This window comes from Phlebotomus papatasi, chromosome 2, assembly GCF_024763615.1.
Source record: "Phlebotomus papatasi isolate M1 chromosome 2, Ppap_2.1, whole genome shotgun sequence".
Taxonomy (NCBI): Eukaryota; Metazoa; Arthropoda; class Insecta; order Diptera; family Psychodidae; genus Phlebotomus; species Phlebotomus papatasi.
The window spans coordinates 105,521,603-105,536,803 of record NC_077223.1 but is presented as its reverse complement, the minus strand read 5'-3'; the positions used below and the strand labels follow the sequence as shown (position 1 = coordinate 105,536,803).

At 33.7% G+C, this 15,201-nt stretch overlaps 1 protein-coding gene across 1 annotated transcript in view; it reads left to right on the top strand.

Moving 5' to 3' along the window:
* LOC129800622 (low-density lipoprotein receptor-related protein 1B) overlaps window positions 1-15,201 on the top strand; it is a 36,783-nt gene that overhangs the window by 12,518 nt on the left and 9,064 nt on the right. Inside the window, exons 2-4 of the mRNA XM_055845149.1 lie at window positions 8,072-8,240; window positions 8,306-8,437; window positions 11,071-11,333. Coding sequence (XP_055701124.1) covers window positions 8,072-8,240; window positions 8,306-8,437; window positions 11,071-11,333 — 564 coding nt within the window. The remainder of the gene's footprint in view (window positions 1-8,071; window positions 8,241-8,305; window positions 8,438-11,070; window positions 11,334-15,201) is intronic.

Here is a 15,201-nt window from a genome sequence, read left to right as displayed (position 1 = left end):
CCTCATATCTCCGGTTCTATTGAAACCACAGCGCGCATACGCACCATTTTGGAAACATCCTAGACTGGACTACAACATACTAAAATTTCATTAACTTGCACAATGCCGTTTTTGAGAAAAGTGACTTTGAATTTCGATGAATTTTGACGCTATCACAGCGCCACCTGTGGTGACTTTTTGAACTTCCATCTGAAAGTGCTCATCGAGACGAAACCAAAAAGGTAAAATTTAGGTCGCTATGTTAATTAGAACCGGAGATAGAGGCCGGTCAATGTTCGAACTTTGACCCCTTATAGCTCGGGTCAGGGGTTATGGATCGACTTAAGGTTTTTTTTGTTTGATAGGTATAATCAACGGCTACAACATACTAAAATTTCAGCCCGATGCACAATGGAATTTTTGAGTTATTTAACTTTTAAGATTTAAAAATTTTCTTTTTAAAAAAAGCGCCCCTAGCGGTGGTTTTATGAACTTGCGATGTTAGAAGGGGAAGTCGCATTTCACGAGAGATTTCCAAAGAGCCCTCACTTTTTAAATTCTGACAATTAGAACCGGAGTTATGGCCATTTTAAGAAATTTTTTTGGACCCTTATAGCTCGGGTCAGGGGGGTCAGGGGACCTTAAGTTTGGTATTGATGGAAAGCTCTAAGGCCCAGCTATAACATACTAAAATTTGAGCCCGCTCGATACCATAGGGGCGGAGCTATTGAGAAAACAAAAAAAGGGTGGTCTTCAAAATGGCGGAAAGAGGGGTGGGGGGTGGGGGGTCAATGCACCAAGTTGCAATTTTCACCCGATATATAACCTTTGCCGAAAACCGCAAGTCGATATCTTTTTTAGTTTAGGAGCTATTAAGCTCCAAAGAGCGGCCGGCCGGCCGGCCGGCCGGCCGGGAACGTAAATTAGCCACATATATATTCGTGATCAGGAAGTGCTGAAACACGTTTTGGCCAAATTTGAGGTCGATCGGACGACATGAAATTTTGTTAGGATTATAGTAGGTGAGATTGTTAAGAATCTCACCTAATATTTGAGATCAAAAATCACGAATTTCGAACTTTGTGAAATGACTTTTCTTTTTCAAAATTTTTTATATTAATTTATTTTTTCAGCAAAAAGTTCTTTAGAAACACAAAATAGAATATCCAAAGATTGTATATTGCATATTTTGATATAATAAACTACTCTCAATTTTCCAGAAAAGCGCGTAGAATTTTCCGGGTCATATATGACCCTATTGTCGGCAAGGGTAACAGTGTTTTTGTCCCAAAACCTATAGCGAAATGTAGTTGGGACATTGTTTCTCTTTGTGAAATCCAGAAGTAAAATATCTTGCTCCTGGACATTTCATCTTATATCTGATGAATTATAACATATTTTGCAATATTTTAGAGTATTCTACAAGCGTCTCATATTGTGCAATTGTATTGTGTGTGAATAAATATGTAGATAAGTTTATTTTTGCCAAATACCACTCAAAATATTGTGACAGTGACTGTTCAAGGGATTACCATGAAGATTCCTTGAACACCACGAGTACAGTGTTCATCAAGACAATCCATTTTAGCATGGTTTTGACCAAATTAGTAACCTCAAGCAAAAAAAACTTTTAAAAAGCCCGTGATATAGATTTTGAAAATCGTCTAAATTTTGGCAAAGGAAAAATAAAGGGCTTTTCATTCTATTTGCAACAATTTTAAATGTTAAATATGTAAATTAAACCCATTTTTGTAAAGATTTGTGTTTTTACTGCCCATTTTGAATTTTTTACTGCTCGTTTGTTTTTTGGCCAATTTCGGCCAGCTTGCAATTTCGGCCACTTCTTTTGTTGTTTGATCATTCTACCTTCAGAGGATTTCAAGTTTCTTACTGCAAAGACCGTAAATAGATAACCCTTACCGTTTGCCTTTGAACCGGTAACAGATAGGCGAAAAAGCGGGAAAACGGACAATTACTAAAATAATTTGTTTACTGAATTCTTCCAATTTAGGGGAAAATACTCCCTCTTTGAACGTTCGTGCCTTCGATTAATGTGAATTTTCTTTCATTCTTCCTAGAAGAAATTCTCTAGAAATTCTCTCCTAGAAGCTCTCTTCATTTTTGAAGAGAACTCAAAATAGATGGATTTGTATGTACTGTACATATCTCTATCTCATAAGTTTTCGAGCAATAAAAGATACAGAGACGTCTTCAGATCAACCCGCGAGAATTCCGTTCGCATGTAACGGACTCCAAAGCATTGCATGAATTAGCGGAAGGTGTATGGGAACACCTTGATCATGTTATGCCAGAAAAACAACAGAGAGGACACCAGTGAGGACTCAATCAAAAGAGCATGCAACAATTTTTTTTTCTCACTATCGCGCCCGCGAGCTAAGACGTAACCTAACAAGAAAATGAAATTTTAACTTCGATCTCGCGGTTAATTGTTCAGAAAGATATTTATTGTCTAAGCAAAATGTGGCTAATGGAGATATTGGAAAATTTCTCATTTCACTGACTTCGGGAGAAAAATTCTTACAGCTGAGAATTCAATCATCACAAATTAATCACTATAACCACTCCAACCAGCCACTGTGACTTATTCCATTAAATTTATGCATGATGCTTATTCGCTACAAAGACATTTGAAATTATACTGTATAAGTTTGTAAAAGAAGAAGACACCAAAGATAACCAAAGGAGATCAATTAAATTTTATGGGAGTTTTACTATAAAATTATTTACTCAATTTATCATAAAAAACTGCGTTTTACCGAGAGAATCGATCTGTGTGGAATTTATTGAAAAGAAATAGAAAGAGCATATCGGAAGAGATAAAATTTTACAATTTCACGTAAAATTCTATCAAATTCGCAAAAATAAACTTGAAGGCATTTGGGTTCAAATTTTAAAGTCTCAATAAAATTCATGATGATCGTCAAAAATAAATAAAAGCTTTGCTATCAGAAATCTTTCAAAATGGATTGATTGAATATAAGTTATTGACGTGATTTCGTTAAAATTTTGGTTAAATTGAAAAATAATTCGCGAGCCGTTGTGAGGAGGCGACGACCTCGGGGCAGACCTAGGACAAGGTGGCTGAATCAAATTCAGAATCTTGTCTTAGAGCGCCTTTGGGATTGATCCCGAATATCTTCCTGAAGTCTAAGTGGAGTTATCTAGTTATCTAGAGTTATCTAGAATGAAACTCCTGCTATGTGCACACAATAGCAGGAGTTTCATTCTCCAGAAGTGTCTCGGCTAAATGAAAAATCGTTTTCTATATAAACAAAATATCGTTGATGTTCGAAAAATATAAAGAAAATTTTAAATAGGGTAAAGTGTGCCAAATTTCGGCATAATTGCAAATAAGCACCGAAGTCCTAATTTGAAATGAAATATTTGTAATACATATTAAAATTTCTTGTTACTTGCTTATCGGGAGGGTTGTATGGAACCTTGAAAACTAATTTATCACCTTTGTTTTCTTTAAATCACTTCCTAAAATATTGAAAAATTAATAAAAATATAGAAATTGCTTTGGGTAGTATTCCGGCTACTTTGAGTGTAATATCGGCCACCTTGTTTGTGACCACCTTTGTGAAGCAACGGATAGAAAATTTCAAATCTTCATTCAGAACGAGTTTAATATTCAGTTTAATACGTTTATATGACCCACACACCCTGAGATCTTCCGTGTAATTTATCCTGAAGACCTGAAGAGTTTACATTGGCATCCCAAATTTACACGCACATTCCCGTTGCAATTTGCCCTTCCTGAATTCTTCCAAAGCCTATTCCACATCATCGCTTTCATAGAGGTGATGCCTTTTTCAATTCGAATTGTAGAACTCAGAAATTGAAGAAAAAAAAATAAAGTGAATAAGAAATTTAGGAAAGCAAATTATGTTGCCGGAATAGGCAACATTTACCTCACCGCAGAGACGCTTACAAAGTATCTCCTTTTTGACGCGAAATACAGGATTCAGCTGGGAAATTTTACCCGAAATTTAAAGATTGATTCACTATTAACATAAACAGAAACAATCTTTAATGAAAGCTAATCAATTTTCATGAAAAACACCTAAGTAAAACCCTCTGAATTTCACCACAAATCACAAGACTGCTAGAAACCCCATAGCAAAAGAAAGCGGAATAGGAATAACAAGCGAAAAATTCCTTGGAATTTTCCACTATTTTTCCTTAAAAAATTCCATAGGAATTTTCCATAATAGGTTCCAAGGAAAATTTAATGGATTTATGCTGGATTTTTTCTATAGAATACATCCATGGAAATGCTCGTGGAATTTATGTGGATTTTTCCACCAAAATAAAATGGAGAAAAAATGAAGCTGTCACATGCACCTCATGATTTTACTTCCGAATTTTATAGAAACGGCAAAGATTACGAGGATTATAATATGTTTTTATAAACCAGCAATAACGAATTGACACTTTGAGCAATAAAAAAATATTTTATTAAAAAAAATTTTTTTTCCTTAAATATATATTAATTAACATAAAAACAGCATTATTTTAGGTTGGCGACCTATTTAATGTAATCACTTCATTATTATCTACACGAAACGCAGCATCGCATAATTAATTATATTATAATTGCCACATGAATCACTAGAAATGTTTACGGAAGGTTTGGAAACAAATTCTAAAAGTTTTCGCAACACCATTTTACTTGTTTGACATTTCAGAAAACTAGTGGAAAAATCCATATAAAACACTATGGAAAGATAGTGGAAATTTCCATATGTTTTTTCCAGCTTATCCCGCGGACGTTTCACGTGTGAGTTTCCATATAAATCTTCCACGGAATACCGCGGAATTTAACGCTGGAATTCCAGCATGTCGTACTAGTAAATTCCATGGAGCACTATGATTTCCATGGAATTTCCGGCTTTAAATTCCATAGGAAAACTTAGTGGAATTTTAGCGTCAAATTCCAGCGAATTTAGCCATTTGGACGCAAGTTTTCCATTGGAATTTTTGCGGAATTTTGCTATGGGGAATACGTGATCCGACACATTTTTCTGTAAGACTCTTTCCACACTGAGTTCTACAACACAATTTAAATTCAAACTATACCTAAAATTTAACGGTGTTTGTGTAAATACACCCTAAAATGAATAAATATTTAAAATCAAAATAAATTCAGTGACTATTGGCAGATTAAATCCATAATTGTAATTCATTTAATTGCTTGACCGAAATTACACTCAAAGTGGCCGAAATTTGGCACACTTACCCTATTCATGCTAAATTCGTAAAATCGATTAAAAGAGTTAGTCAGTGATTATGAAGGGATTTAATCAGGGGCCCATCAAGCCTAATAAAAAGTGAAGCTATTTTTCAGTTTTCCTTGTAAAAATTTTGAAGATATTGCACCGCGACTTAAACAAATTTGCTCGTAGTTCTTGTATTATATTGGCGAACATTATGAAATATGTATTTTTAGATAGCTTTTAATACAAGATTTCGAAATATATCAGACTGATAAGTCAATTCTCTTTAGGAAGAAACTTGCCAATAGTCTTCAGTGAATCTATGCAAAAACGTATGGAAAAATGAAATGTCGAGAGGCCCCTGGATTTAATAACGAGCCAGATGGTCTGTGGTGCATTGGTAAGAGCGTTCGGCTCTTTAGCGGAGAAAGATGAGGCCCCTGACTCGACTGTCGCAATTATGAGTTCGGATCCCGTCCGGTATAAATGATTAAAGTGTTTGAATCAGGGACCCATCAAGCCTAATAAAAAGTGAAGACATTTTTCACTTTTCCTTGTAAAAATTTTGCAGATATTGCACCGCGACTTAAACAAATTTGCTCGTAGTTCTTGTATTATTTCGGCAAGCATTATGAAATATGTATTTTTAGATAGTTCTTAATGCACAATTTTGAAATATATCAGACTGACAAGTAAATTCTCTTTAGGAAAAACTTGCCAATAGTCTTCAGTGCCTCTATGCAAAAATGTATGGAAAAATGAAATCTCGAGAGGCCCCTGGTTTGAATAGACATTTCTCGCGACACCTTGTAAAAGTAAACTGTTATTATTATTACAGTAGACTCTCTCTCAATTGGGCATTTGGGGCAAAATGTCATCCGGTTTATCGATAGATTTGGGCGTCGAAGCCTTTGTAAATTCCACAAAAAGCGCTCAATTATAAAGAATCACGATAAAATAGGAAGAACCACAGCGAATTTGAGGAAATTAGCTTAATAATTAAACGTGAAAATTGTCAACAAAATTTTTCGCCCGTTTGAGAAAGGGCAGATTGAGCGAGAGTCTACTGTAATAATCCAGAATTATGTAGGCCAAAATCTCATTGATACAAAATCCCGTAAAAATAAAATATCGAATGAGTTGATATTCCGAATGTCTGTCAGCTTTTTGGCTTAGATTTTAGCATTCAGGATTTTGTCCGGCACCGGTAAATATACATCCGAAGATCATGTAAATAAAAGTTTACTTAACAGAAAAAGAGTGGGCCCCTTTGCAATCAGTAATTAGTTTTTAAAATAAAAACGAAAAGATACCCACAATTCAAAAGGTTTCGTTTTACTGACGTAACTTTTACCTGGAACAAGATCTTATAGGGCAAGTGTACCAAATTTCGATCAGGTTGCAATTTCGGCCACTTATGTTCCTCGCATTCTCATGAATTTTTAGTTTTTTGCAGAGATTATACAATGCAAAAAATAACAAAAAATGTTGCTTTGACAAACGAGATGATGTGAAAAAGACATTGGAAGAATTCCCGAAGGGCAAGAAACTGTGATAATGAAGGTGGCCGAAATAGGACACCAAAGCCATGTCTACATTTCATTTATTTCAAAATGTATTAAGAAGGTTTTTAGAGAAAATAAAGACAATAAACTATCTACAAGAAGGTTCCGAGCAACATTCCTTAAGAAGAAGTAATAAAAAATTCAATATTATTAAAAATAATTACATTTTAAACTTGAGACTTTGGTGCTTGCATGCAACTGAAACTGTTCCGAAATTTGGTACACTTACTCTAACTGTGTTATCACACTTGCACATTAAAATTTTAATATGATTCACATTAATTGTCACTGGTGAGAATCCAAATGTGTAATTTGTGTGTTTGAATCATTTTATATTCAAAATTTGATCTATTTGTTAATAAAAAGGTAGACTTGGCCCGCAAAATTTGATATAAATTGATTTATAGCATTAATGCGAAAAATTAATGCGATTTTCTTTTTAATTTTTTAATGTGAAAAATATTTATGCTTTAAGTAAATTTAAACTTATTTTTGCACGCCAAGTCCACTTCTTTATCAATAAATAGAAAAACCCCAAATATTAAGTGAGTCAAAGACACAAATAGGGGAAAGTGGGGCACCTTTGAATTGGGGAAGCTTTGAAATTGAGCTTTTTTCTCCTATTTTTAAATGAAACTGAATCTTATTATGATATAATTTAGCCCAACAAACCAATTGCGCAGCTAAATTACGTCATGATAAGCCTCAATTCCATTTGAAAATAGGAGAAAAAAGCCCAATTTCAAATCTGCCCCAATTCAAAGGTGCCCCACTTCCCCGTAATATATTTGGACGCTCACAAGCGACAATTAATGTGAATCACATTAAAATTTTATTGTGCAAGTGTGATAACACCGTAATACACTAAAAATCATACTTTATATTTTTAGTCAAAATAACGTAATTTTGAGGTAATTCAGAGGCTAGACCTCAGAAGAACCTTAAGTAACTTCAGTGACGTGAAAATTACTTTTTTATTACCTAATTTGAACACTATAATGAGATTTTAGTCTCTATTTGTTTGTATAGTCCTACATGTTACTTTCTGTATCCTGGACATGAACCAATAAACTTATTATTATTATTATTATTATTTAAATACCTAATTTGCCTTATTTGTAAGAGAAGCAGGCCCTTTTTATTTGAGAAGAATAAAAGATAATAAAAATATCAAAATTGCTTGAAGTCACGATTTCGAGCACTCAGCGAATTTTCTCCGTCATTGTGTTTTTTTTTCTCCGTGGGAGAGACAATCAAGCAACACAATAACGAATCTTTAATTGCCAGGTGATCATTTGGTGTGTGTCTGCAGAGGAGGAGGTCAGACTTCTTGGTAGCCAGTGCCAGCACGACATGGACTGTTCTGATGCCATCGCTGCCAGTTTCTGCAATCAGAACAACGAATGCGAGTGCAGAGAGGAGTTTGTCCAATTCAACAGCACTCAATGTCTCAATGGTAAGTTCTCTGGAGGTCAATCTCTGATTCCAGTCACTGAAAATCTGCCATTTCCTGATTTGCAGCTCTATTGCTGGGTAGCGAGTGTCTGCTGGAGGCGCAATGTACCAAGAAAGTCACCAACAGTGGCTGTTCAGATGGAATCTGTCGATGCTCTGAGGGATTCCTCCAGTTTAGACGACACACTTGTTTATCTCGTGAGTGAATGAAAAAATGTTTTTGTACAAACACTCAAGAAGCTGCAAGATCTAAGAATCAATGTAGAACACAGTCGTTAAATGGGTAACAATGAAAATTCTTCTTCGGTATTTACGGAGGTATTTTGTTATAAGATCTTGTTAGCTATATTTTATATTCCGGGAGCTTCTTGTGAATATCTTTTCAACTCATTTGTAAGTCATATTCCATAAAATACGAGCACATAAATCACAAGGCAAGTAATTTCGAATTACATATATTAGACAAAGTATAAAAAGGAGTAGGGTAAGTGTGCCAAATTCCGGACAGCTTGCAATTTCGGCCACCTTTTTTGTTTCTAGAATTTCCATGAACTTTTAGATTTTACGTACAGTGCTGTCTCGCTATATGCACAATTTGGGTACTTTTTTTGACAGTTCTCTCTCTGAATATGCACAACTTTTTTTTGAAATTCCCAACGGTTTTTTTCTTTCTTTTAATAAATTATTATATTTTTTATTGTTCTAGAATTTCCCGTGTTATTTTAACTATAATATGAGACAGAAAAAATAAAATTAAGAAAATTAAAAACAAGAAAAATTAGTTACCAAGAAAATAATTTTCTTTATTACTTTGTCAAAATGTAAACAAATTGATTTTGAATGCAACCGACACAAAAGCTGTGCAAATAGAGAGTGTGCATATAGAGAGACAGCACTGTACTCTAGAGATTATACAATGCAAAAGAATAACAAAAAATGTAGCTTCGACAAAAGAGATGACGTGAAAAAGATATTGGAAGAATTCCCGAAGGGCAAGGAATTATGAGAATGAAGGTGGCCGAAATAGGGCACCAAAGCTATGTCTACATTTTTATTCATTTTAAAATGTATTAAGAATGATTATAGAGTAAATAAAGACGGTAAAATCTTTACAAGGTTCCAAGCAACACTCTTTCAGAAGAAAGAATTAAAAAATCAATTTGAATTTAAAATATTACATTTCAAACTTGAGACTTACCCTATTATTCTTAAACTTTGCACAGCTCAGGAAATTTATTGAAATTTATTAAAAGATTTAGCACTAGCTCCAGCATCTTCAGAAATCATAACATTAAGACAAATTGCAAATATTTGACCCTTGGTTTTTTATATCAAAAGATTAAGGGCGAGGTCATGGCTATTTCAAGCACCTCTATTTGAAATTTTATGGTGCTATTCCAATGAAAAATGAGAAGAAGAAACCTTTTCCTGAACTGTTTAGTACATGACTGTTCTTATGTGCTTCTGCATTATCGACTTTTCTTTGTATTGGTTCCTGTCAAGACTAGTTTTTTTTGGTTTTGGAACACGACGAGGACTTGGGAAAACCGTCTAGACCGTAACCAACATAAAAAAGTCAATAATGTAGAAGCACTTTAGAACAATCATGTGCTAAAAAAAATATGCAGGAGAAAGAAGATTGAGCACTAGCTCCAGCATCTTCAGAAATCATAACATTAAAACAAATTGCAAATATTTGACCCTTGGTTTGTTATATCAAAAGATTAATGGCGAGGTCATGGCTATTTCAAGCACCTCTATTTGAAATTTTTTGGTGCTGTTCCAATGAAAAATGAAAAGAAGAAACCTTTTTCCTGAACTTTTTAGTACATGACTGTTCTTATGTGCTTCTGCATTATCGACTTTTCTTTATGTTGGTTCCTGTCAAGACCGGTTTTTTGATTTGGAACATGACGAGGACTTGGGAAAATCGTCCAGACAGGAACCAACATAAAAAAGTCGATAATGTAGAAGCACTTTAGAACAATCATGTGCTAAAAAAATATGCAGGAGAAAGAATTCCCTTTCTTTTCATTGGAATAGCTCCATTTTTAAAACTATATATGAACAATTTTCTAAGTTAATATTTTAATATTTGCAAATACATAACTCAAATGTTTTAACGAATTTCCTTATTTGGCCATAAATTTGTCCTAACGTATTTAGCGTATCCCCAAATTGGAAAATTAGTTTTTAGCCTTACTTAAAAAAAAAGAAAAGCAAAATAACGTTCAAATCAGCTTTTATTTTTCTGTTATTCAATTTTTATTGACCTACATTTTTATCGAGAAGATAATGAGCAATTATCACATGTATAACATTTTTGTTTTCTTCTCTTACAAAAATGAATAAATTAATTTGTTTATATTTTCTGCAAATTCCATTAACAGTTCCAGTTAGTTCAAATTACACAAAAATGAGAATTTTTGCCCGAATTGTGATGTTTTGGATGCTTTTGATTTCAGGTCGAATGAATTCTAATAACTTATACAGTTTTAAACATCTCTGAAAATATAGTCGTAAAACACGAAAGATGTTTCTTGTATCAGAGGAAATTAGCTTTCTATGGAAAGTAAGATTATCTTCAGTTGATTGAATTAATTGCTATATCACTAATACATTAAATCTATTTGCATTTGTTGATGGCGAACGATTTAGCTGAATTAGCACATCTTTGTAATCCAATTAGTTTAAATTGCAAGATATTGTGCTGAGTCTATGGTCAACAATTGACTCCTAATGTGTTAAATTGCAAGACATTTAGCACTGTTTGGAAGTTGATTAATTGCTGGCGATAATGGGATTAATGAACTCAATAATACATCTTGCAGCTGCCCCTCCTGGAACTGTCTGCTACAGCAATGAGCACTGCAGAATGTGGGACAAGAGGAGCTTCTGTGACTTCTTGATACCCAATCTCTTCGGGCGGTGTCAATGCCAGAATCCTGCTCGACTGGAAGGAAATGTCTGTATTGCTCCGGAAGAGGAAGTAACAACACAGGAACCTTTAGAGGCAACGGAAGAACCAGAAGACCTTCCAGAATCAGCACCTCTCAAGCAAGAAAGCCCCACCGAAGAGAGCCAAAGCAACGAGGTACATGAAGACATATTTTTTCTATTTGCTAAAAAAATCATTCAAAAGAAAAGAAAGAAAATTCCAATTTTCAAAGCTGAAAAACCTTTTCACACAAAATTTTTCCTGCTCGAACTCAAAGAGAGAGAGCAGTTATAATTTTTTTCCAACTTGTCAAACGGCTAGAGGCCAAACGGTGAGAGGTATCGATTTCCGATCACCGACGACCCCCTTGCACTTTAGAGTATTTAAGGTTTTGGTATACAAAAGATCTGACAAGTACTGCAAAGACCGATTAGGTCAAACTTAAGGATCCGTTGCCCTCTCCTTATATCCACTAATTTGACCTCAAATTTAAAATAGATTTTACAACATATAAAAAAAACATTTTTTTAATCGGAATTTCCGCCAAAAAGCATATCATTAAGAAGTTTCCGAAAACGTCTCGTCTTTACAAGCGATTTAAATTTATAAATAGGTAAATTTTAAAAAGGAAAACTTGTAATTTTCTTTTGTAAGGAAGTTTTAATGGAAAATTGAAGCTACTTTTGATAATTTTTCTTTAAATAAAAAAAAAGCCAATATACACTCCTTGAATAACTAATGAAAAGGTTTAATAGCTATCTGATTCGAATCAGGGGCATGACGTTTCCTATGTTTCCCATATGTTTCTAGCGTACCGAAAAAACTTTTGAGTTTATTAGCTGTTTTCTGTCATTGTAGAATGAATTAGCAAAAAATGCAAATACAAAATAAAAGCCAATTTAATAACGAAGAGGCAACCGAAAACCCCAAATTGGCAACCTACGTAGTTTCGGAGATATCTCGTGAAATGTGTACTAAAACAGGAAAAAAATTACACTAAAACTGGTTGCATTTTTCAGAGCTAATGTCACCCCCTTGATTCGAATGATCAAAATCGTATTAATTAAGTCTAAAGCCTTTTTAATCTGAGAACATATGAATATTATTCTAAAAAGTTAAAACAGAAATTTCCTCGAAGAAGGCTATTCCGATTCACGAGAACGTTTTTGCACATTTGTCTAAAATCGTAAAAAATCGGTGCGGAAATGGATCTATGAACACGATTTGTTTGAAGAACAGTCCATGGTTGTCTAATGATTTAAGGTCAAAAGAAAGGATTTTATTGATTTTTCAATAAGATCGAAATGAATGTTCGATTTAAATTAGTTTCTTAATGGCGCTGGCACATCTTTTCAATTGAGTGAAATTCAATCGATTGAAATTTTACCTCTCACTCTTTCAAACCGAAATCAGATATAGTTGTCTCATTCTGCCAAATGAAATTTAAAATTGAAATTAAAATGAAATTTCAATTTCAATCTCCATTTGACAGAGACAGCTATATCTGATTTCAATTTGAAAGAGTAAGGGAGGTAAAATTTCAATCGATTGAATTTCACTAAATTGAAAAGGTATGCCAGCGCCATAAGCTTTCGCCACACCTATTATATCGGTAAAATTTCACAAAATCAAAATTCACTTCTCTTTCTTTCTCAAATCTATCCCACATAAATTTAAAATCGAACCTAAATTGAACTAAATTTAATTTGGTGTGCTGTCCAAAAGAAGAAGAGTGCGAAAGAGTGGGATAGACATACGCAAAATTTATTTAAGAAATAAAGGGATGTGAACTTCGACTTTATCAAATTTTCCTGATCTAAAAGGTGTGCCGTAACCATTATGATTCCAGAACATATTTAGATCAGGAAAATTTCATGAAGTCAAAATTCGAATCCCTGTCTTTCTCACACTCTTTCTGTATGCCTATCTCATTCTTTGATACTCTTCTTTTTCTTTTAAATATTACAACAAATACAATTTAGCTCAATCGAAGTTGGAGAATGACAGAGTAAGATAGACATATTTATTTGGGTCCCGGTCAAAATCCCGAACGCCAAAATCCTAAAAATCAAAATCCCGAACGCCAAAATCCCGAAAGCCAAAATTCCGAATAGTCCAAAATTCCGAAAGCCAAAATCCCGAATTCTTAAAAGTGTCACAGCTACTACCACGATTGTACTTGCGCTTGTTGGAGGCAAAGGGAAATCTTCTGTGTCTTGGGAAATTATTCTAAGCATTTTCCTTCATATAATTTCATCCCTTTCAGGATTTTGAAAATTCGGGATTTTGGTGTTCGGGATTTTGGCTTTCGGGATTTTGGCTGCCACCGATTTATTTATTTCTTTATTTATTTACATACATATTCCATTCTTACAATGTACAGTCGGTTATTAAATTTTAATAATGATAGTATTTGCAATAAAAGGGAGAATCCCTCAAAGATGAATCCCCCAAAAATATGCAATAAGTTTGAAAAAGAAAGGGATGTGAATTTTGATTTCATGAAATTTTCCTGATTTTGAAAAGGTATTCCGGGGCCATTATTGTACAATTAAAAAAAACTCTTGTTCTCTTTGATCAAAAAACGTTTAATACCAATTGATAAAATGTTAAGCTACCCTCTTATTAAAATTTTCAAAACAATCAAGAACAAAACAGTTCAGAATATTTTTTTTATTTAGGGTGCAAACGAATAATTTAGAATCGAACCTAAATTGGAATATTAAGACTTTTTCACTGATGGGCAAAGGAAGAATACTATAAATGAATACCGTAAATTCTGGTAATTTTGGCCTTCGGGGGTAATTTTAGGCCCCTGCTCTTCGTAAGCTTTTCTTTAATTCTATCATTTAAGGATGGCCCTAACCGAACCAATCTCATGTTCGATCCCGCATCTACGGTACTCTTGAATAGGGTAGCGGCATTACTTATGGCCACATTAAGGACATATTTGCTCACAGCTTCTTTTCTTTTTGACTATATAAGATAAAATTTTAACTGTAATTTCTTTTAAGTACCTCTTTTCGATATATCCGGGTGAATGTATTAGGAAATTCCCTTAAGCCTCAGAAAAAGAATGATTTTTCCAAACATGTAAAATTCATAACTTGTGACCACTTTTACGAACTTAGTGCCGCTCGTGGAATGACTTATGGCCACAATGTAAAATGATGCAAAATAAACTTAGAAATAAAATATTTTAAGTGCAAAAGAAAAGAAAAAAAAATTGAGCAGTTTCATAAATTTTTGTTATTTTTTTCTTAAGTTTTTATAGTTTTTATTCATGATTGTAGCATTGCACTATTAATTGCTTCTCATCCTTCTATTTACTGAGCCCCGCAATCCGTTTTTTCATAATGAAAAATGCATATTTGACTGCATGAAAAATCCACCTCATAATTCCCTCTGTCTCCTTTTGTAAGGGCATTGCGAAAGCTTTCGTGGTCTGATATTTCTTCCGGATCCTTCCCGGAGATTTTATTGAGGAGAGTTGTGAGAGGAATGTGATACACCTGAAATACTCTGGTCGCGGCCATTGAATTATCAATGCCTCATAATGCCTGCGAGTTGAATATTGAGGCTCTTTTTAGTTTTTTTTATATTTTTTTTTTACTGGTATCACTGTCCTAAAAGAGTGAAAAAGAAAAGTTAGGTTATCTGTAACAAAATACAAATTCATGAGATAAATCTGCAACTCTCGAGGAATCTTGAAATCAGATTTTACACCTCATTTATTTATAAACAATTTTATATTACAATTTCATTACTTACCTTAAATTTCATTAAATGTTTGCCAGAAAACACCGAACTATTGAATAAAAACAATACAATTGACAACTCTTCAAATCAAAATAGTGCCACATATCGTATGAGGGCGCCACACCGTGGCCACAAGTCCGTAATCCTATCAATTTGGTCATAACTTATGGCCTCATTTTAATTTTATATTTATTGTTTAAAAATTTATCAAAATTTAATAGTAAAAGAACATATAGTTATTAAGGAAAGAAGTTTTGAAAAATAG